Genomic DNA, 23,331 nt, shown 5'->3' with positions numbered 1-23,331 from the left:
AAACTCAATTGATTTCTCGAATACATTACATCCTTCTTAAGTTGGTTTAGATGCCGACTAATGCATAAATTTTGTGGATAGTTATAACACTTCAAATCTGGATACATACAAGTCCAAAAAAGATGACATATTACATGACATCCCTTTTCCATATAAATTGTAATAAACTCAGAAAATAATACTAATAATAACCACAAATACATCTACTGCTAAAACCAATACAACGATGGTCAATTGCAAAGTTGAAGGAGTCTTGATTTACTTAAATTGAATTTCCAATTGTTAGAACTTAAGTTAGTAATCCCAAGTGACCATGTGACTCCTCTACTTGACACTATAATATTAGAAAAGAAAATAAAAAATGAAAAAATGAAGTCAATGCCATTCCAATCTCAATTACACTTGCAATTAAAACGGTCACATGCCACAAATTAGGTTTCATGTGGGTGTTTTATTCTAATCAACCAATCATTAATGCCACTTCTATTTGCTAATCTCCATAAACTAAATCGTACCTCAAAAGTACTTAACATATCTTATCAAGTACTCAAAAAAGTCAATGCACTTCCCGGTCCTTTTTTTCACATTTGTTTTCATCATTTACCTCTTTCCCTTATTCATAATTACATTTATTATCCATATTATCGTCCATCTAAAAGCTATAAACATATTTATCTTGACATAAAATTTAGATAGTCTTTAATATATGAATAAAATAATCTTGTTTAGTTGTCATATTCGAATGGTGTGAAGGATTGCTGATAAATTGTGATTAATTCTCCAAATAATCTTGTTTGTTTGGTTGTCACATATAAATAATATAATCATTTTCATTTATATAAACTTTATAAACAACAAAACTAATAAAAAAAATCAAAACTTCACTCAAATTAATTTTTTGTTATTTTTCAAAAAAAAAAAAATACGTTCATTATAATTCTATTTAAAGATTTCATTACATTTTATCTTTATATTTTGTTGTTGCAAACAATTTCTTAAAGTGATTAAAATACTCTTTTGATTATTCGAAATACATGTATATAATTCAAATGACAAGAAATATGTTAATAAGTAAGTTACTTATCGATAGTTAGATATATTTATATTTAATTCAAGATTCATTTTATAAAATAATAATTCTTTCCCTTATTCATCAATTTTATTTATCTAAAATTCTAACATAGAAGATGTTTGAAGAGCAGATTCTATTCCTTCAAAACAACCAAATATGATAAAATAAAATAAAATAAAATAATCAATTCAATTCCCTCCCTCATTCCACCACTTTGTTATGAAATTTTCAATTACCATATCTTCTCATATTATCAATAAAATACTACAAAATAATTGTAGGCTTCAAGGTTTAAACTTTTTAGGGTTTCTTGCAGCTTACATACACTTTCTTGATTCATATTTATATAATACCACTTGAAACCACAAACACAAATCCTGTTTACAATCTTTCACTCTATACTTTCAAGTATAATGAGTAAACTTTATAGTTGCCTTTTTCATCACTCTTCCCACAGAATACGATTCTCTATTAACATGAAGCATGTGAAAAAAGGAGGCAAAACATATTTTATTTAACATTAACAACTTGTCATATGGTTAAACGCTTTAACTGCCATTACAGTTTTCTCTCTCATAAATTCTTTATATAAACAAGGTGTCATTCCCCACTTCCATCTTCATCCCTCCTCAAAACTCCCTCACAACTTATCTTTTTTCAGTTCTAAAAATGGGGTTTCTTGAAATCTTATTAGTTCTAACAATCACCACCATTGCAACACTACCACTAGCTAGCGGCAGAGGTGGTGGTGGGTGGTCTAACGCCCATGCCACCTTCTATGGTGGTGCCGATGCTTCGGGTACAATGGGTAAGAAAAAAATTTCACCTTTTTAAAGATTTGTGAATTATCTTTTATCTTTTATCATATATATATACTGATGTGTATATCTATATATGTGAAGGTGGAGCATGTGGATTTGGAAATTTATATAGTCAAGGATATGGTACAAATACAGCTGCATTAAGTACTGCTTTATTCAACAATGGACTTGCATGTGGAGCGTGTTTTGAGATCAAATGTGTGAATGATAAAAGATGGTGTCTTCCAGGGTCCATTATTGTCACAGCTACAAACTTCTGTCCTCCAAATAGCGCACTTCCAAACAACAATGGAGGGTGGTGTAATCCTCCACAACAACACTTCGATCTTGCTCAACCGATTTTCTTGAAAATTGGTCAATACAAAGCTGGAATTATTCCCGTTCAATATAGAAGGTAAACTTTCCTCCTTTCACAAAATATAATCCACTAAATAAAAAAATAACATGAAACTCACATTTTTTTTTTAATTTTTATGTATTGAATTTGATAGGGTTGCTTGCAAGAAGAGAGGTGGAATGAGGTTTACAATCAATGGTCATTCGTATTTCAATTTGGTGTTGTTGACAAATGTTGGTGGTGCGGGTGATGTTGTGGCGGTGTCTATTAAGGGGTCTAGAAGCAATACATGGCAACCAATGTCGAGAAATTGGGGGCAAAATTGGCAAAGTGGTGCGAATCTTGATGGACAGGCTTTATCGTTTAAGGTTACAACAAGTGATGGAAGAACAGTCGTTTCTACGAATGTGGCTCCTGCGGGTTGGAGTTTCGGACAGACTTATGCTGGTAAACAGTTTAAGTCTGTCGGTCTCTAACTCCAAACTTTTAACTTAACAGTTAAGTTAAAATACTCTTTTTTTTTATGTGATTTATAGTTATAAGATTAAAGTATGGTATACTGATATACTATAGTAACTAATGTAATATAGTTATAAGATAGGCGAAACTCTATGGACCCATTTTAAAGGGCCCATGATTAATGCCTAAACTAAACTTCAGGAAATCTGACCTGTTTACAAAGATTTCGGGAGTCTTTTTAGACAGCCCTGAAAAGGACACCAACAAGGGTTGGGGGACTAATGTGGCATTGTCTTTTTTTAGTATGTGTAATGCTCAAAGTTAAGGTTGTTATGTGTGTTCTTTTTTTGGAGGTCAAATGTGGTGTCAAAGATTCCTCAATGTATGTTTTGTTACTTGAAATGAAATGAGAATAACATTTAATGTTTGTCGATTTGCTTGTGCTGAATTGGTTGAGATGTTAAAGATTTGTTCGTTAAAGCAATACAAAATACAGGCAACTAATTAACAGTTAATGAAATGACAGAAGAGGAAATTTTATTAAACAGGTTCTAACATGAAGAATGAACAAGAGAAGAGACCTAATCCGCGAATAAACTAAAAAACCTTTAATTTGTAAGAGAAGAAACCTAATCTACGATTGCGAGATCCAATTTTATTTTTTCACAATAAAATAACCTAAATGTAAAACATATCTTATGATTAAGAGGATTGAAATCCCGCGAAGCCATCACCGCCCAATCGCACATGAACTGCGGGGCTCGGAAAGCGGGCAATCTTCATCGCGATTACCGAGGGGATTCCGGCGGAGAATGGTGGGGTAGGCGAGTGAAAGAGGCAAATTAGACCGAAGGCTCCTGCAACCAGCAAATACCATGCGGATGGTTGGCTGCTTCCGTCGTACCTCTCCCTCATTACCATCGACACCGCCGCCGTCGTCCCTTTTCCGGTACCGCTCAGATCATAAGATCAAGTAGCGTTAAAACCTTTGCTAGGGTTTTTGCTTCCTTTCGAAAACCGGGAAGCGGGCTTTCAAGTTTCATCGACAGAGTTTCACTTAGCTCTTCGTTTTCCGTGAGATGACACTTTACCCTCTCAAAAATAGCATGTTTGCACTTTAGCCATGAAACTTTACACAACTTTCAAAAACTATGAATAGTTTAACAAAAATGTCATTCTATTTAGAGCAACACTTTTATGTTACTAATAATTTCGAGCATGTATATATTGGGGTCAAATCATAGGTTACACATGGAGTGTTATATAGTTAGATAGGCGTATTTATAGTTGAAAGAACACTAAGCGTACATTATATTTTTCGTGTTTTTCATAACATCCATATCAATCTCATTATGTTTCATACAAAATTATATAGATCTGACACACCGGCTTCACATGATACTTAATAACACGTTAACTAAGGATATGTGTGTTAGTACTTACAAGATTATTGCTAACTTTATCTTCATAGTCTATCTTTGAAATCCATTCATTGAATTTTTTGTAACATGAATTTCCTTCTTGTAAGTAGCATTAGGCCGTTTTTCATTTTTTGATTTTGACGTATGATTTATCAAGTTACTAAAACATTTGTCGATGGACTTTACAATATTACTTTTGTTTATGTATACGTCTGATATGGGATAAGGTATCATAACTTGATGAGTCAATACATGATGGTAAGGATGGGCTAATGATTGAAGAGTACAAATTTCTGTATGAGACTAATCATTTCTTCATTTTAAAAGTATATGAGCCTATGAGGATATTGTCTAGTACATTTGAGATATTAAATTCATGATTTGAGGTAGCAATTGTAACACCTGTCGCATGAAACTATTTGAAATAACCTTTAATAAAATCCTATAAATAATTTTATAGTTTTAGTTTATGTCATAATATCACATACACACCGAGTCTTGACTTGACACCATCCGTAACATTCGAATTTTGGTATGTTTCCCTTTTAGCCCCATAATGTAAAATCTTTATCATTTTGGTCCCTAGCTAGTATGTGGGGCATCCTCTATGAGTACGCTCAGCGTACTAGCACATTTCTGGAACGCAGGAATCATCCACGTACACGGGGCGTACATGGAATACGTATGGCGTACATAATGTAGGGACAAACCCTGATTTTTAGGGTTTGTGCTCTATTTAAGCCTCTTATAACACACTTGGACCCTCTATTGATTAGCCTCTACTCCCCTATAACCTAAGATCGAAACCCTAGCCTCCCATAGTGTGTTTTTGAGCTTTGGAAGTGATTTTGTGTTGTTTTGTGTGCATTGAAGGAGGTGGTGCTTAGTGACCAAGCTTTGGTTGGACTTGAGGTTATAGATCCAAAATCGTCATCAAGTTTGCTAGCTTTAGAAGGTATAAAGTTCTTATCTTGGAACCTCTTTGTGTTAGATTGATATTAAGGCTTGTTTTTTAGCTTAATATGGTCTTTTGGGTTCTCTTTGGGAGTTTGAGTCCCTCCATGAGCTAGGATGCTAGATCTTAACCCCTATGATGTTCCTTGTGTAAAAAGGTGACATCTTGATGAATCTTGTTGGTCCATGGATGAGTTAGAGCCCTTATTATGGGTCTTAATGGATAAAATCAGGTTTTAGGGCCCCATTAAGACATGCAAGATGATAAATTTTCCAACTTTATGCATTAATGACTTGAAATGAAGTAGATATGAGGTTTTGACGTTAAGAGCTTAAATGGTTAAGACAAAGTTGGCCAAAAGGGACTCTAGCTGGTATGTGGGGCATAACCCCTAGTACGTTGGGTGTACTAGGTTAGCCACCCACTTTTGAGTCAACAATCGTATGTCGCGCATACGAGGAGTACGTCGAGCGTACTCGATGTAGTGGGCTTTCGTCTGGACCTTTTGGACTCGAGGTTGTTTTGGGCTTTTAGCGTTTGGGCCATTGGACTTCTGACCTTGGGCCATGGATGGATTATAGGCCTTCTTGGGATTAGGTCCAAGATGATTTTAGGCCCAACTAGGATGATGGGCTATAATGGGCCTTGGGATTTCATTAAGGAATTTGGGCCTTTTGAGTACTTGGGTTGGGCCTTGATTTTGGTCAAGTAGGAAAAAGGGTAAAATGATCTTTTACCTTGGATGTTGGACAAGTAATATAGATTCTTGATTATGGGTCGAGATCCAATTATTAATTGGGTATTATTGATGATATTAGCACGAGGATTTTCCGGATCAGCAGACCATGATTTTTATCTTAGAGATTCTGCAGCTTGAGGTGAGTTTCCTCACTGTGTTTAGCGGGTCGAAGACACCAATGCTGGCCCATGGTTTATTATGATTAGGATGCCAGTTTCCTGTGTGACTCTTCATGTATGTTTTATGATATATTTACCGGGTAGGACCTGATGATTATACTGTATGCTATTTATTTTTGTGATTTTTGCATGTGTTTATATGTTTGTATGTATACCAGGTGGGGCCTAATGCCAGGCGAGGCCTGATGACTGACGGATCTATTCTGAGCGGGGCTCGATGTTGGGTGGGGTCTATTATATGTTTGATATGTATGGTATGTGTAACATCCATAAAATTCATGAAAATTTTAAACTTTTAAAACAACCCATAAATTATCATTGTTTACAAATAGTTTCCAAAGCAGGTTTAATATCAGAGTCTTCCCAAAATCATAAAATCAAAACTTGAGGAGGTGCAAGATCATGCCTTCGCCTTCCTGCAATCCTCCGAGGTACCTGAAACATAATCCAGAACTGTAAGTCCAAAGCTTAGTGAGTCCCCCTAAAATACCAATACACATACAAATAACAACATGTAATGGGTCCACATCTAACAGACTAGATTACCCCTGAGCCCACAACATAAGTTTGGCTTGCCACCTGGGCCCACACCTTATGCCTGGCTTGATCCACGGGCTGATCAATCCTCAGAATGAAAACCACTAATCCCTCACTACGAGTTTGGCATGCCCTTCCCGAACCTCAGCTCGTATCTGGAATGCTAATGAGCCTACAATATGAGTCTGGCATGCCCTACCCGACCATCAACTCAAATCTGGTTTGCTTCAGGGTTTGTTGGCTACATCACAGAGCAGTACAACCTCAACCCAACCCACATAATATGTCGACATATAAAAAATAATATCATATATAGATAAACAGATAGTATCACTAGTAGTCCTACATATCTACCAAACTAGCATATAAAAACTAGCATGCATATCTATTCTATACTCAATATATCAACAATATCAGGTTATTAAACCAATGGGTCAGCCTTGGTGCCTTTGACCCTAAAGTACAGTGAGGAAAACTCACCTCACAAGCTGAACAGAACTGATGAGGCTCGAATCCGAATCTCAACTCTCTACTAAATGCCTACATCCACCAAGTGACCAATTCTATCAAAATCCCAATAATACCCAAAATATCCTCAAAACTCAAACTTGGTCAAACATGGTCAAACTCCAAGTAAACCGGTCAAAGTCAATAAACCCAACCGAGTTAACTGAACATGGGCCGACCCATGCGAGTTTGCGGGGCTTACTCCGGAGGTATGATAAGCGTACTAGAAACCTCGCATTGACCAGCTTACGGGGTGGCTGACCAAGTACGCGGAGCGTACTCCCACCTACACTGGGGTAACTTCGCAGTCCTCAAATCTACATTAAGTGCTTAATGGCTTAAGCACTTAAGCCCATATTTTAGTTTCACGATCCAAATGTACTCTAAAGTTATAAAGTCTCCAACTTTATGACTTTGCATGTCCATAAAGTCATTAATGCAATGTCTTAATCCATTAAGACCTTCTACAAGAAACATGGAGCCAAACTAGCTAAAGGGGCCTCATTTTTATGGCTTAGAACCAATCCTAGGGTCTGAAAGGACAACCCAAATTGTCCAAAAACAAAAATGCATAAGAATGGGCTTTTAGGACAAGAAGAACATCATAAAGCTACCAAAATGAGATCCAAGCAAACAAAGCATCAAGGTGAAGACTAATACCTTCTGGAGCTTCCCAAGGAGGTAATGATCCAAGATCCATCAACTTGCTTCAACTTCTAAGCTCCTTGATGCAACTCCTTCTTCTTTAAACACACAAAGAACACACTTTTCGCTCAAAAACGCTCTTAAAGGACTAGGGTTTGCCAAAAACGACTTAAGGGCTTTGGAGGCTAAAGAGGTGGGGATAAATGGTCCATAAAGATGCTTAAATACTCCACAAACCCTAAAAATTAGAGTTTTCCTTCGGACATGAGTACGCTTAGCGTACCCACATGTACACTTAGCATACACCTCCTGCCCCAAAATTACAATCTTGCCCCTGGGGCTTCCCAAGGCTACTTCCTTTCAATCCAAGGACCAAAATAACATAAATTAAAACCGAAGGAGGGATTTGAAAATACCTGAAAAGCGGGGTGTTACAACTCTCCCCCACTTGAGCTAGACTTCGTCCTCGAAGTCTGCTATAGATAAAAAAAATCTGAATAATGCTTCCACATCTCAGCCTCCGGCTCCCAGGTCCACTCGGAGACCCTCCAGTGCTGCCATCGTACCTTCACCAAAGGTACTTCCTTGCTACACAAAACCTTAACCTTCCTTTCTAGAATAGCTATTGGCCTTTCAACATAGTTCAGGTGCTCATCAACCTGAATATCATTCAAGGAAAGCACTGCATCCTCATCCAATACGCATTTTCATAGCTTCGAAACATGGAAAGTGATGTGAATCTGACTGAGCTACTTAGGAAGATCCAATCTGTAAGCAACCTTGTCGACCCTGGAAATAACCCGAAATAGACCAATATATCGAGGACCTAATTTCCCCCTCGTCCCGAAGCAAATCACACCTTTCCAAGGTGACACTTTCAGTAATACCATGTCGTCGACCTGAAACTCTAACTCGGGTCGGTTTCGGTCAGCATAGCTCTTTTGCAGACTCTGAGCAGTCTACAATCTCTGCCTGATCTTCTGGATCATCTTTGTATTCTAAAGGACCACCTCGGTCCGCCCCATAACCCTGTGACCAACCTCGCCCCAACAAACCGGGGTACGACATCTCCGCCCATACAAGAGCTCAAAAGGCAGAGCACTAATGCTGGAGTGTAAACTGTTGTTGTAGGAGAAATACACAAGAGGTAGGTAGGAGTCCCAGCTCCCACCAAAATCAATGACACAGGTCCACACCATATCCTCAAGGGTTTGTATCGTCCTCTCACTCTGGCCGTCGGTCTGTGGATGATAAGTTGTACTGAAGTGCAACCTCATGCCCAGTTCCTCATGGAACTTCTACCAAAAACGGGAGGTGAATCAAACATCATGGTCTGAAAAAATGGAGACCAGAACCCAGTGGCAAGCAACGATCTCGTGAATATACACATCAACCTTCTCGGCCAAAGAACTCTCCCAAATCGGCAGGAAGTGGGCACTCTTGTTCAATCGATCCACGATGACCCAAATAGCATCGAAACCCTGTGACGTCTTCGGCCAACCCCCAGAAGCTCACAAAGATGGTCCTCATGCTTCTTTCTGGTCTTGGAATATACCAATATATCATCAATAAATACAATAACCGAACGATCGAGAATCGGCCTGCATACCTGATTCATCAAATCCATAAATACCGCAGGCGTATTGTTAAGCCCAAATGGCATCACCACGAACTCGTAATGCCCATAACGAGTCCGGAACGCGGTCTTCTCCATGTCCTCCTCTCTCACCCTGACATGATGATACACGAACGTCAAATCTATCTTGGAGAACCAAGATGCACCCTACAACTGATCAAAGAGGTCATGAATCCAAGAAAGGGGATAACGGTTCTTTACCGTCATCTTGTTGAACTTCTGGTAATCAATACACATCCGATGTGAAACATCCTTCTTCTTAACGAAAAAAATCGGCACTCCCCACGGAGAACTACTCGGTCTAATGAACTGCTTGCCTGGAAGCTCCTGCAACTGAGATGACAACTTCCGCATCTCATGCGGTACCAAGCGGTATGGAGCCTAGGCAATCGGGGTCGCACCTGGCATGAGGTCAATCCTGAACTCAACCTGCCTCTCAGGAGGCACATCAGGTAACTCCTCTGGAAATACATCGGCAAGCTCCCTGACAACCGGGACCTCTGGAACTGAAACCTAACCCTAAACACGCATATCCACCACATAAGCCAAATAATCCGCACACCCATGTTGAATATACTGTCGAGCTCTGGCTGCAAAACAAAACTCTGAACCCATCCTGGTGCTCTCTCCGTAGATAACTAGTTATCCCTCACTTGGGATACAAACTACCACACGCTGGCCCACACAATCACTCATGGTACTGAAACGGCTCAGCCAATCCATACCCACAATCACACAAACATCACCCATGGGGATAAAGATCAAATCGATCAAATAAGGCACCTAGAAGATCTCCAGGACACGTCCCTGATATACTAATGATGCGGAATGTAACACTCCGTTTAAAATGTAGTAATAAAATAATAAACCCGGAACCCCAAGATGTAAATTTATATATTATATTATTTTTAAATGGCCCTAAAATCCATAATATTTAGCGAGGTGTTGGTCTCGAGAAGTCAAACGTTATAATTTAGACCTTTGGGGGTTAAAAATATAAGTTCCGCATTGGTTTTGTAAATAATTATGAAGGCAGGGACTTGGTAAACTATTGGGACTTAATTTGAAGATATTTTGGAGGCTAAAGGGCTTAATGGTAACTGTTGGACTATATATGAAAGGAATTCTGGGAGTAAGGGTATGAAGGGTAAATTATGGGCTTTATTTGAAAGGAATTAGGTTGGAGGGTTGATAATGTAAATATGGGAGACTTGTTCATAACTGGGTATATAACCTTCACCTTGTCACAAACCCTAACCCTAAGAAAAGGATGCAGCTGCCGCCACCACCCTTATGTCTCCCCACCGGCGCCACCATCCATGTACCCCTTTTTCTGACTAGCTATAGTGACCACCATGTGAGACCCTCTTCCATCACCCGCTACTTCACCATCGGAGCACCACCGTCCCACTATTGCATGCTGCCAATAACCGCTGTTGTTGCCGCCGTCGCTCAAGACCTACCAGTTGTCACTATCGCCGTCAAAGATGAAAACCACCGTTAAGGAGTCGTTTTTGTCGGGGATGTCGCCAATTTCTCGTGGATAGCCAAATCGGAGGTGTTGTTATGTTCGTGTGGTGTTGTCTCATCGCGAACTGTTGCCAAATTTCATGACCGTCATCGGTAGCACTGTTGCTGCCACCGTGCGCCACCAGGTGGGTGGCTATGTTTGTATTAGCATACATAGTCGAGTGATGTTGTCACTAATTGTGTTATGCTCATTTTCTGTTGGCCGAAGCTATAATGGAACCACCATGGCAGCCAAATATGGTGGCTGCCACCTTATACCACCGCCGGCCACCACAAGGGTGGTTGTGTGTGTGTGTGTTTATCTTAGTGTGTGTGTTATACAGGATTTTGTGTTGTAAATTGTAATCGGTGTAGGAATAAAAAAACTCATAACCACCACCATGAGGTGGTGGCTGCCGGCACCAGCTGCCATGTTGGGTGGTAGTGTGCTTTTGCTTGTGTATAGTTGCTTTTGGGATGCTTGGACAAAAATGGACTAGAACCATAACCACCACCGTGAGGTGGTGACCGCCGCCGTGAGCCGCCGTTGACCACCACTACCTAAGGTGGTAGTGGGAGGTGCTCGACTTATGAAACCCTAGTAGGCCTAGTGAAACCTTAACTGATCCAAAGACTTAACTATTGGGCCTAATTGGGTTGTGATGGGTTTTGGACTGTCAGGACCTGCAATTTTAGATGATTGGATTGGAATTATGTATTAAGCTCGGCCACATTATATGATAGACCAAAATAGATTGATGAACTTAATGGATTAAGTCCTAAATGGGTTAAGTAAGAAACACTTAACCGTAATCGTCATTTTATGTGAAAACCCTAATATTGCTTGGGCCTTAAGTTGGGCCTTTCTATTAGGATTTGGTGATTAGGCTATTAATGGGCCATCCAAGAACAATCATATGGACTAATAATTTATGGATGGACATTAGGGTAAGGCCTATGTGAGGGTTTGGGCCCAATTTGGAAAATTAGGCTATAGATGGGCCATAAATGGGCCTTTATGATTATGAGATATTAGGCCATTAGAAATGCCAAATATTTGGATTGGACTAAATGGTTGGGCCTTAAGATAAGCCCATATAGAGGTTTGGGCCTAATTTGGAAAATTGGGCCATGTGTTGGGCCTTGGTTCATTAATTGTTTTTTGGGCCTTCAGAGTGTGTGTTTGGACCAAGTTAGGTTAAGGGTAAAATAGTATTTTTATCCCAATCATTGACTTATGGTTATGCATTGGAACCCAATTATTAATTGGGTGTCATTTTGATGTTGACAGTTCAGGAATCTATCAACCAGCAAAAAGAGTTTATCCGTGGGACTTCAGCAGTGCGAGGTGAGCCTCCTCACCATACTAATGGGTTGAAGGTACCAAGGCCAGCCCATTTTCCTAGTTGTAATGATTATTACGGATATGCTATCGATACATTATGTATTTATGTGAAGGCCATGCGGGGGTTCCCATGGAAATTAAGTTATATGTAGTATGCCAGTTGTCTTCGTGACTCTTGCATGTAGTGGATATTTACGAATGTGCTGTCAATATGTTATGTAATTATGTGAATACCATGTGGGGGTTCTCGTGGCCTATTTTATGCTATTTGGATTGATAATTGAATATATGACATGTCGCTATGACACTTGTATGGAAGTCCCCGGGGGTTCCCGTGGCAGTATATTAAGACCATTAGGAGGTTCCTATGGCAATCAGTATAAGTCCGTGGAGGGTTTCCATGGCTTCCTAGTATGTTTACTTGTTTAGCTTGTATGATATTTCCATGATTAATGTAGACCGTGTAGAGGTTCCCGCAACATTTAGCCAAGACCACGTGGGGGTTCCAGTGGCGGCGTTTCTGTGGCACTTGGTGTAAGACCTTGGAAGGTTTCCACGACATCCCTATATGTTTATATGCATGGATTATATGGATTATGTGATCATGTGGTTTGTGTGGGTATGCTCTGGGGAACTCGCTAAGCTTCGTGCTTACAGTTTTTTTTAATTGTTTCAGGTATCATTGATTTGGAAAAGAAGGGTTCGGATTGATCGCAATGCACAAACCTATGATTTCCATAATAAATGGTTTTGGGACAAACTCTGATAAATTTTTTAATTAACGATATCTTGGAATGTTTGAAATAAATGGTATCAATGTTTTGGCTATAATAAAAATGAAAATTTTACCCTTGATTTTTAGGTCGTTACACATAAACTCCATGTTTGTTGGCTATAGAAATTCACAACGAACACTCTAACTCCCCAATGGGAATATCAAACTCCCTAATGAACGATCGAGACACAAAAGACCGACTCGCACCCGAGTCAAACAACACTAAAGCAGGAAAAGAGATCACTAGAAAAGTACCTCATAGAGGCACATAGATAAGCATAAAGTAAAACACAAGGAAAAAAATAATGGATAGAAACATACAGGTCACAACATTTGGAGCTGTTATGGCCTCCTCGGCAGTAAGCTGGAAAGCACGACCTTGAGCACTTGGGGGCTCCGTCCTGCCCTGACTCCCATCAGTGATCCTCAAAGTAGTCACTGTTGGAGCCTAGCAACAAGCGATGGGCAGTTGGCCTTCACATGGCCAACCTGGTTGCAATGATAATAAATTCTAGAACTGAGTGTTGGGGCCTGCTGGCGGCAATCCATCGCCATATGGCCCTGTCGGCCACAATTGTTGCACCCAGAAGATAATCGGAAAGCACCCTCATGCACCTTGCCGCGCTTCCCACAAGTGCGGCCCTTCCAACCCCCAGATCTAACATCAGCGGTCCTAAACAACTTTGGTGCAGGCTGAGACTGCGTCAGTGCCGACCTCTGCTCCCTCGTCTGCAAATCATTCTCAATTTCACGCCGCTCGGCTACCTACTGCATCTCAACAATGAACCATAGCGCTAAGTTGAATCAAACTATCTTATCTCCGTCTTGAGCATGTTCAAGTAATGGGTCATCTGAACCTGCTTAGATGTAGCAAACTCAGGGCAAAACATAGCCATCTCCGTGAACATCTTGGTGATCTTCGTCACCGTCTCAGAACCCTGCCTTCTGGTTAGCTGGACAAGAATAAGTGAAGAAACACCCATCCACATCAGATGGCCAGCTCATGATGATGATTGAGTCATGCACCCATTGAAAGTTGGGGGATTCATGTTGTTAAAGTCCCGATATTGAAAAACTCAACCCGATCCAGCCCCTGCAGCCGCAACGGCTACAGTGGTTGCAACAGCAGCAGCCTCATACAAAGCAACATAGTGTTCATCAAAGTACTCAATCATGGCAGGCTTAATAGACCCAAACATCTCTGGAAACTGAGCTCGGAAACGAGCAACAACCTCCTCCTATAGGATCTCCCTTATCCTATCATTCAACGTAGTTGACTCGCCCTGACAGTCAGCTTCTGATTCGAAACCGGACCCAACCTCAACTTGATGCGTAGTCACCATACTAAAAATAAACTAGGAGGATATCAGATAACATGCATATCATAACAGGGGAACCAACTCCCAACAAAAACCTAGGGGTTGTGACTTCCTTGATACGCGTACGACTCCTTTTCTTTCGGTAGTACATCTTTACCTGGAATGCCATGGGCTCCCCCAATAGTAAGATAACCAAGTGTCATGGACTCCCCCCATGGTCTTCGCATAAATCATTACATTCCAACTAACCAAAACCATTTCATATCAACTAGTAAGACCACATATCAAGTAATGGGCCGGCATTGGTGCCTTCGACTCACTAGTGTAACGAGAAGACTCACCGCGGTCTGCTGAAAACGATAGCTGCTCGACTACCGATCCAAAATCTCACACTATATAAATATACAAATAGCCCTTATTAGTATTATGACACAACCTAGACAAGGGCCCAAAATCCTAAGTCCAAATCCCTCCATTATGTCCCAAAAGTCTTTCCTTCACTAATGGGCCTAGCATCAAAGTCCAAACTATAATGGGCAATAAGGCCCAAAAGGCACAAAGAAGTTTCCTTATAATGGGCCCAAAAAAACTTGGCCCATTAACACTAATGGGTATAAGGCCCAACTCATGACCCTAGGGGACTACAATGGAATTTGACCCACCTAACTTAACCAGGCCACAACCCACGATGCAACCCTAAGCTCCTAAAGTCCACATGCGAAGCCCACACCAAAGGCCCAAAATACCAAAACCCTCTACTGAGTATGCGAGCGTACTCAGCTTGTACGCTAAGCGTACACGCTTAAGGGGCTGTACGCTATGCGTACGAGCTTAGACTCCGATCATACTACTCTGATTTGCCAACTATGCCATTAACCTCTTATTTGGTTCAGACACTTGCTCAAATACTCATATCTGACCTCTTTGAGGTGGGTAATCACGTGAAGTTGCCAACTTTACGTGCATACATGGCTTAATGGAGCCCAAAAGCCCAAGAGAACTTAATAAATGACTTAATGCTTGCATGGAGGTCACACACACCAAAAAGTTTGCACCTTTAAGCTAGGAGAGACCATTAAACGTCTAGATCTATGACTTTGGCATCCTAAAAGGTCTTGGCACGTCAAGACTTTCAAAAAGTGACCAAAGAGACCAAAGCAAGTCTAAAAGGACATCTAAACAATTGATGAGCAAGGTATGGACTTTATGCCTCCAGAAGCTTCCTAAGATGGAGAAAATGTTGGATCTAGAAGCTTCACCACGTTCAGGAATTGCACCACAAGCTCTTCTCCTTGAAAACACACCAAAAAATGGCTTCCTTTTGCCACTCCAAGCTCAAACTCACTTCTAATGGCTATTAGGGTTTCTAAGGACGTTGAGAGGAAAAGGAGACTGAGAGAAATGAGGTCTAAAGGTTATAAGATGGTTTAAATAGGGCACAAGACCACAACTTAGGATTTTCAATCAAGACAACATATGCCCCACGTACGAGGCTCTGGTGCCCGATGAATTCACGCCTCGTACGCTAGGCATACAAGTGTGTACGCCCAGCGTACGAGGTGAGAGTTTTCTTGACAAAAACTTGAATTTAAACAAAAAGAATGATACATGGGTTTCAGATGTTACAACTACTTGATAAAGAGTTAAGGACTATGTCAATGGCAAGGTCCTTATCAAAGTTTACATTGAGCATTTCCAATCTTTCCACATGCCTCTACATTTTCTGCACATGAGTACACACATATTCCACTTATTTCATTTTGTACGCCATTAGGGACTTGACCACCTCATAACGCTATTGTCTTGCTTTCTTGTGGAACATTTGAGACAAGTTCGTGTTAAGTTCATATGGCTAGTAATCCTCACAAGTCATTTGGAGATTAGGTGTTATAGTTTCAATCATAATGCAAGAGACCTTGGTGGCATCATCCACATGCTAATCATAATCAACAATCTCCTCAGGAGTGGCAGTTTCTTTGTCGATTTATGGAATTTGAGTAGTAAGAACATACTCTTTATTCTCATAATGAAGCATCATCTTCAGATTTGTCATCTAGTACACGTAGTTTGGACCGACAAGCTTGTCCTTAGCAAGGACTGACAGTAGAGTGAAGTTGTGGTTTGATGGAGGAGGTGCAAGAGGAGGAAGTTCACCACTTGAAGACATTTCTCTAAAATAAAGACAAGATTTTAGTTAGTTGATTCAATCCTTGATATTTTAACCCAAATTAATATTCAAGCTTAGGATCCAATAACGCAATTCAAAATTAAGAAAATGGATGTCTTAATGTAGCTCACGTCTAAACCCACAAGACTCAATTAAGTAGAATAAATAAAGGATGAATTAATTTATTAATTATTATGGTCTAATAATTAATTAGAAACTAATTAGAAAATATTTTTGGAGTTAATTAACAGTTTAATTGATTAAAGAGTTGAATATCAATTAATCAATAGTTGATTAATCATGAATGTTCTAGAACCCTAATGGGAGTAAGGGGTGGATGAAATCCCTCTTGGATAAGAGGGAATTTTGAAATTGCTATCCCATCCCACATGGGATGGAGTACAAATCCTAGGAAGATATCCAAGGCTATAAATAGGGCCTTCAGGATCCCTTTCTTCATTGCTCATTGGCTTTAAGTTTTCGCCATCTTCTCCCTCCCATTCTTGTGGACAAACTCTCTTAGAGTTTAACCCTTCCTATTTGTTTTTTATTCTACTCTTTTGATTTCATTAGGTGTGAACCAGTAAATGGATTATGGTTTGGAATCTTTCATCCAAACAAGATGGCATGCAGAAGGGTGCAAGCTAAGAGGTCATTGGCTGCAAGAGGGGTATGTGGTTCTTCTTTTGTATTTATGCTTTCATAGGGTATCTGTAATTACTATGAAACTTAGATCCTATGTTACATGTTCACTTATGTACATCATTGGTTGGTTTTCAGCTACCTTACTACCTAGGTTACATGTATTTGATGCATAGAAAACCTAGGACCGAAGGAGGCAATTAAGGATTCATGATTGCTAGCGAGAATTAAGTCGTCCTCGTAAACAATCAAGTCATAATTCAAGAGTTCCGAAAAAAGATGAATAAAAAGGTGCTGACACAACTACAGTTAAAACCATTGGCAAGCAAGAATGCACTAAGGTGGTGAAACCAAGCTCGTGGAGCTTGTTTTAGTCCATACAACACCTTGACTAACTTGTAAACATGATTTGGGAATTGGAGATCAGTGAAAACATAGGGTTGTTCCATGAAGATCATTTCATTTAGATGGCCACGTAAGAAGGTGTTTTTCACATCAAGTTGGTATATACACCATTTGTGTAAAACAGAAAGTGAAAGAACACTACGAATGGTTGAAGCTTTGACAACGAGACTGAAGGTATGAGAGTAGTCAAGGTTGGGAATTTGAGTAAAGCCTTAAGCAACAAGACGAGCTTTAAACCATTCAAATGATCCATCAGAGGTGTATTTAATGTGATAAACCCATATTAAGCCAACAACATTGGAGGTAGTTGGACGTGGTACTAAGGTACAAGTATTGTTATGTTTTAAAGCATCCATTTCCTCATGCATGGCTGCTAACCATTTGGGATTTTTGGCTGTAGACTTGAACCTTTTTGGTGGATGATCAGATAACAAGGAAACATATAAACCATGAAAAGCTATACATGAAAAATCAAGGTTATAACATTTCTTGATTCTTATTGACTTGTAGTGCGTATTCATGTGATGCAAAGAATTAGGTTCTGGTGGTGGAGATGGAGGATTTCCAGGAGATGAATTGTTATCTTGGAGGACTACAGGTGGGTCCAAGTCGTGATGAGGCTAAGAACTGATATAATCAGTGACATCTACATCTGACAAAGGCCAAAAGGGTTGTTTGTATTCGTCGTTGGCGAAGCAGGCCATGGGGATGCAATGAGCCGAGAGGAAGTTGTGGACCAAGAATGTTGTGGAGGCAACAAGGTTAGACCATCAGTTGAAGATGTTGGTAGTGTACTTGGCCCATCATCGAAAATTTTATATAGATCTAGTTTAGAGATGTCATAGTTAGTGGTGGAGCCAGCAAAAGGAAAAACGCTCTCATAAAACAGTGCATGATGAATGATGTACACATGAGAGGAAGCCGGATCAAGACATTTGTAACTCTTGTATTAAGAATGATAACCAATGAAGATACAAGGAATGCTTCATGGGGGAGTTTGTGTGCAGAATAAACACAAAGATAAGGATATACTTGACATCCAAAAGTATGAAAATTCCCATAGTTCAACATTCGTGAGTAAAGTAACTCAAATGGGAGAGTGATTTCTAATACCTTGGTGGGCAGACGATTGATGATGGAAATGGTTGAGATGAAGTCATCGACCCAATAGGATACAAGTATATGACTAGGAAATAGCATGCCTAACCTTTTTTAACAATATGTTTATGATTGCGTTTAACACAATTGTTATGTTGCGGCGTGTAAGGACAAGATAACGATGAAAGTACCATTTTCTTCAAAGATGTTGCATACCATGTTAATATGTTATTTACAAATTCAGTGCAACCATCATGTTGAAAGACTTTTATTTTCCTACAGAATTGGTTTTGCACAAGTTTAATAAATGCAATCAAATTGGATAAAAACCAGATTTGGTTTTTAATGGGTAAAACCATGTGAAGCGTGATTAATCATCCACAAATATGACATAATAAAGATGACTATTTGATGAACATTTTTAGTTTAATTCAAAAGATAGTCGTTTTCCCTTGGAAAGTTGAAAAGGTTGACAAACAGTAGGTTTAGGTAAAACCGAAGTAACGTGTAAAACACCCAAATTCTTTAAGCTAGAAATAATGTCTTGGATTTTTAAAAATGGTTGAGAAAAAAAGAACATGAAATGGGTGATCCAAGATGAGTTTACTAATGGACAAAAGGTTTTTGGTTAAATTTGGAATGACAAGAACATCACACAATAATATTTTATTTGAAACTAATTAATTACCCATATGAGAAACATATAGTTTTTCACCATTACTAAAGGTTACATACATATTACCCAAGTAAGGAGTCGGGTGAGTGACATTCTATTGTGAATGAGGCATATATGTAGTTGCTCCAGAATCAACATACCAATATGTACGACCATGTATAACATGTCATTGAGAGTGGAAGGTTTGTGCTAAGTTTTCATAGAGGTTTAAGCATTAGACACATAGGTATGAAGATTGGGACAAGATGAGGCATAGTGACCATTGGTTTGACACAATTGACAATAAGGAGGTTGACAACCCCCACGACCTTTTCCAGCATTCATGTTGCCTCTACCACCACCACAAAAATTTTGTTGGCAACCCCGGTTAGTGGTGGATCGAGTTTGCTGAGATATAAACGTAACATGGGGAGTAGGAGATCCATTAAGAGATTGTAAGAACATCTCATGGTTCTAAGCTTGAGATAACAAATCTCTAAATAGTAGAGATGGTTTGGAAGTCCAAATAGCAGTGGTGAAAGTTTCAAAAGTGGCTCATAAACTGCAGAGAGACCAATGGAGTTTATCCATCTCATCAACATGTTGTCCAATAGTTGAAAGTTTATCATAAATTCCCTTGAATTTACGACAATAGTCAGAGACCGATAGCGTACCTTTTTGCATTTTTCTTACTGATTCACGAAGAGAATGAATGATTTTTCAACAATGGAGCTGATATATACAGTTTCGAGGGTAATCCAAATCTGCTTGGTGGTGGGAAGAACAAGAACTTCAGAAGTCGCTTCTCTTATGAGAGAAGAATAGAGAATTATAACAACTTTCTGATCAAGATTGTTCCATGTTGAGAGAAAAGATTTGGAGCGGGTTTGTCTTCAACGAGGATGGTATCAGGGATGCTGAAGTAGTACCATCAATGTGAAGCATGAGTTACTGATAAGAAAATAAAGGAATCATTTGATTCTTCCATAGGAGATAATTCGTGGAACACAAATTAATGGGAATCCTGTGTTGGTGAGTGTTCATGGTAAAGGTGCCATCAAATGAGGAAGACGTCATAATGGAAAGGTACCAGTAAAAAAGTAGTGATGGTTTTTAGGGTTGAGAAAGGAACGATTTGAGGGAGGAAAATACTTAGGCCGATACCGTATATAATTAAATGAAATTAACCACACATAACATTGTGTGTTTTGGTATCTGTTTATAATAACAATAGTTATATATTACAAAGGTTAATCTCCTATTAATATGGAGAAGGATGATATATATAGATATATATAGATATATATATATATATATATATATATATATATGAATAACTCATAATTATCTAATAGTATATAATGCCACAGTGAGAAAAAGATCAACGTCTATAAAACAGAGCCTGCAACCATGTTCGATAATCCAAAATGGGACGAAGTGTTGGGGTTGAAGTTTGATGTTCCTCTTTCTCCGTACGAGAGTCCACAATTCCAGATTAATGATTTTTTGAATGGTATCTTGGCTCTGCAAAACTACTTATCTATATGTATAAATACCTTGAGTGTTCCTACATTCTTGAAAGCGTGTTCTCCTATGGACAAAAGGTTAGAGACCTGAGAATATCAATGAAATTTTTAGAAGATGGTAAAGTTCTAGAGGATATGGCTTCTTCAACACAGACATCCACAATGGAGAACCAGAACATCTGTGACTACACTATAAGACTCGGTTCTATAAAAGAAATAGACTGCAAATATATTTTGTAGAAAAAGTTAAAATTCAAATCAAATGATGACATCATTCCACAAATAATGAATATTAGAGAGTAGCGTTTTCAGAGTTTTGGTGAAGAATTTTTAACTCATGTGTTCTCTTTGTATGTGCTCTTCCTCTTCACATGTGATCTCTTTTAAAATGGTGGTCTCGTTGTTATCAAAGGTATGTGGTTGAGTCTTAAAAGTGTCTTGTACATAGCTAGTGATTATTTAGTATATACATTAGGGTGATATGAAATTAACATCCGACATGCAATGGAATGTGTGTTTTCCGCCTCATTTCAATTTCCTTGTTTGGTTGTGGGCTTAGGGCAGATCCACACAATCAATTGTCCGTTCGATATTGGTTTATACATAGAAAGTATTAACTAAGTTGTCATAGAAGGAACCAGTATTATCATATTCTTACTAAGAAAATATAGGATTTTCTGAAGGAACACATTCATTTCAACTTAAAGGACTATTACAGTTACTTTGTAAGTACCTAGTGAATACGTCATGTTTATATACAATGAGGATTCGAAAAAATAGTGGGATGTGTGCCTTCTGCCTCATTTCCCGTTCCTTGTTTGGTTGTGGGCTTGGGGCAGAACCACACAATCGACTGTCTGTTCGATCTGGATTGTATATAACCTATATACACTAAGTACTCATAGAATGAACTAGTATGAGACATTATACTTAACAATCATTACATCAGGAAATATAGGATTTCCTGGGGAAAACTCCATGTTTTACAAAGAACAAAGAACCTATTTTCTAAACAAAACACTTATGAACTCACCAACTTTAATGTTGACACTTTTTCAAACCACTTGTATTCTCAGGACACTAGTAGACAGGTACACGCCAGGGTTCCTAGAAGACGGAACATAGTACTTTCGAGTCTTTACTTAGCTTCTTACTTTTGGAGTCAGTCATATATGATTCGAATACAATGTAAACATTTTAATATTAAAACAATGGTTGTTGTTGCTTTGATTGCTATTATTCAATTGTTGTGATACTGTACATGACGTCCTCCGCCCGCGAGCGTTTCCGTTGTTCAAGTTTGGGGGTGTGACAAAGAACACTTAAAAATACCACAAAATTACTCATTTTAGAAAGAAGGTTTCAAAACAGAAATACCACAAAATACCAACCCTATATACAAAGGATCCCTAGAACAAAACATAAAGTTAAAATACTATAGGAGTATTTTTTGGTACTATAAGAAAACAACAAGTCTGAAAACTTACCTGGTCCATTATCAAGAAACTTTAGAAACAATCATACAATTAAAATACTATAGGAGTATTTTAGGTATTATAACTAACATATGTAAAAACTAAAAGACCCTTGCTGACAGGTCTATAATTGTGAAGTGTATGCTTCTAGAGTTATATAACTGGGATTTTATAGACTTAGAATTTGTGATATTCGCTCTACTACATGTTCCTTGTTTGGTTGTGGTTTTGGAGTAGGATCACATATTCGAAGGTCTATTTGATGTTGGTTATATACAACTTGTATACATTGTGCGATTATAGGCAGACTTGGAAAGGTTCTCTCAATAAAAATAAAATATTGTTTTATTTAAATCTCATAGGATTCTTTAGACATACCCATTCTCGCATGAACAACATAGATAGATATAGCCACTCCACTACAGCAGTCAACGGAAGACACAAGGAAGAATTCATAAGGAGGATCCTGAGAAGGAACCATTCGTGGATCATGCGAGAAAGTAGAGCACCTTATGCATCATACTAGGAACTAATAAACTTATTATAACCTAGTGAGTTAGTGATTAAACTGCTCACACTATGTGTTAGGCTTATCGCCTTTTTCATAACAACTACTAACAGTAAATCGGGTCACAAAACTTCATTAAGAAGGTGGTCACTATCAAACAAATTCATATGTCTATTTTGCATAGACCTCTGTTATGAATTGTTTTCAGAACACTATAAAAGTCAGAACATAACTCACTCAGAACTAAGATAACTTGGATTCAAATAACACTCGACCTGTAACCACAACTAAAGGCTTACCTGTGACAACCCGAAATTTCTGTCTTGTACAACCATTCAATTCAGTCAAAGTCAGACTTGGTTCTGCTAACTTTTAGCATTGTTTAGAGTTTGTTGAGCATTCTGAGCCTAGTACCCTCTATAAGGAATGCTAAGAAGTATATTCTAGAGTTCAGTACATTGAATAAAGCTGGAAAACTCCAAGGATTGGAGTTTACGGCCGTAAAATCAAGGCTGGCCGTAAACTCTCGGTTGGCCGAGAACTCCCCCTATATATATGATACTTCGCCAATTTTCCAACACTTTTACCATTTCCAAGCC

The 23,331-nt window shown here is 38.8% G+C and overlaps 1 protein-coding gene across 1 annotated transcript; it reads left to right on the top strand.

Moving 5' to 3' along the window:
• Nucleotides 1-1,680: 1,680 nt before the first annotated feature.
• Nucleotides 1,681-3,122, top strand: LOC145086877 (expansin-A10-like). Its single transcript, XM_079024720.1, has 3 exons — nt 1,681-1,880; nt 1,975-2,287; nt 2,385-3,122. The coding sequence occupies exons 1-3, from the start codon at nt 1,742-1,744 to the stop codon at nt 2,704-2,706; spliced, it is 774 nt and encodes a 257-aa protein (XP_078880846.1). The 5' UTR covers nt 1,681-1,741; the 3' UTR covers nt 2,707-3,122.
• The last annotated feature ends 20,209 nt before the right edge of the window (nt 3,123-23,331 follow it).

The sequence above is a fragment of the Lactuca serriola genome, chromosome 2 (assembly GCF_051521515.1).
Source record: "Lactuca serriola cultivar US96UC23 chromosome 2, Lser_US96UC23_V15, whole genome shotgun sequence".
Classification (NCBI taxonomy): Eukaryota; Viridiplantae; Streptophyta; class Magnoliopsida; order Asterales; family Asteraceae; genus Lactuca; species Lactuca serriola.
Note: the sequence above shows the minus strand (reverse complement) of the source record. Positions and strands in the feature narration are given on the sequence as shown.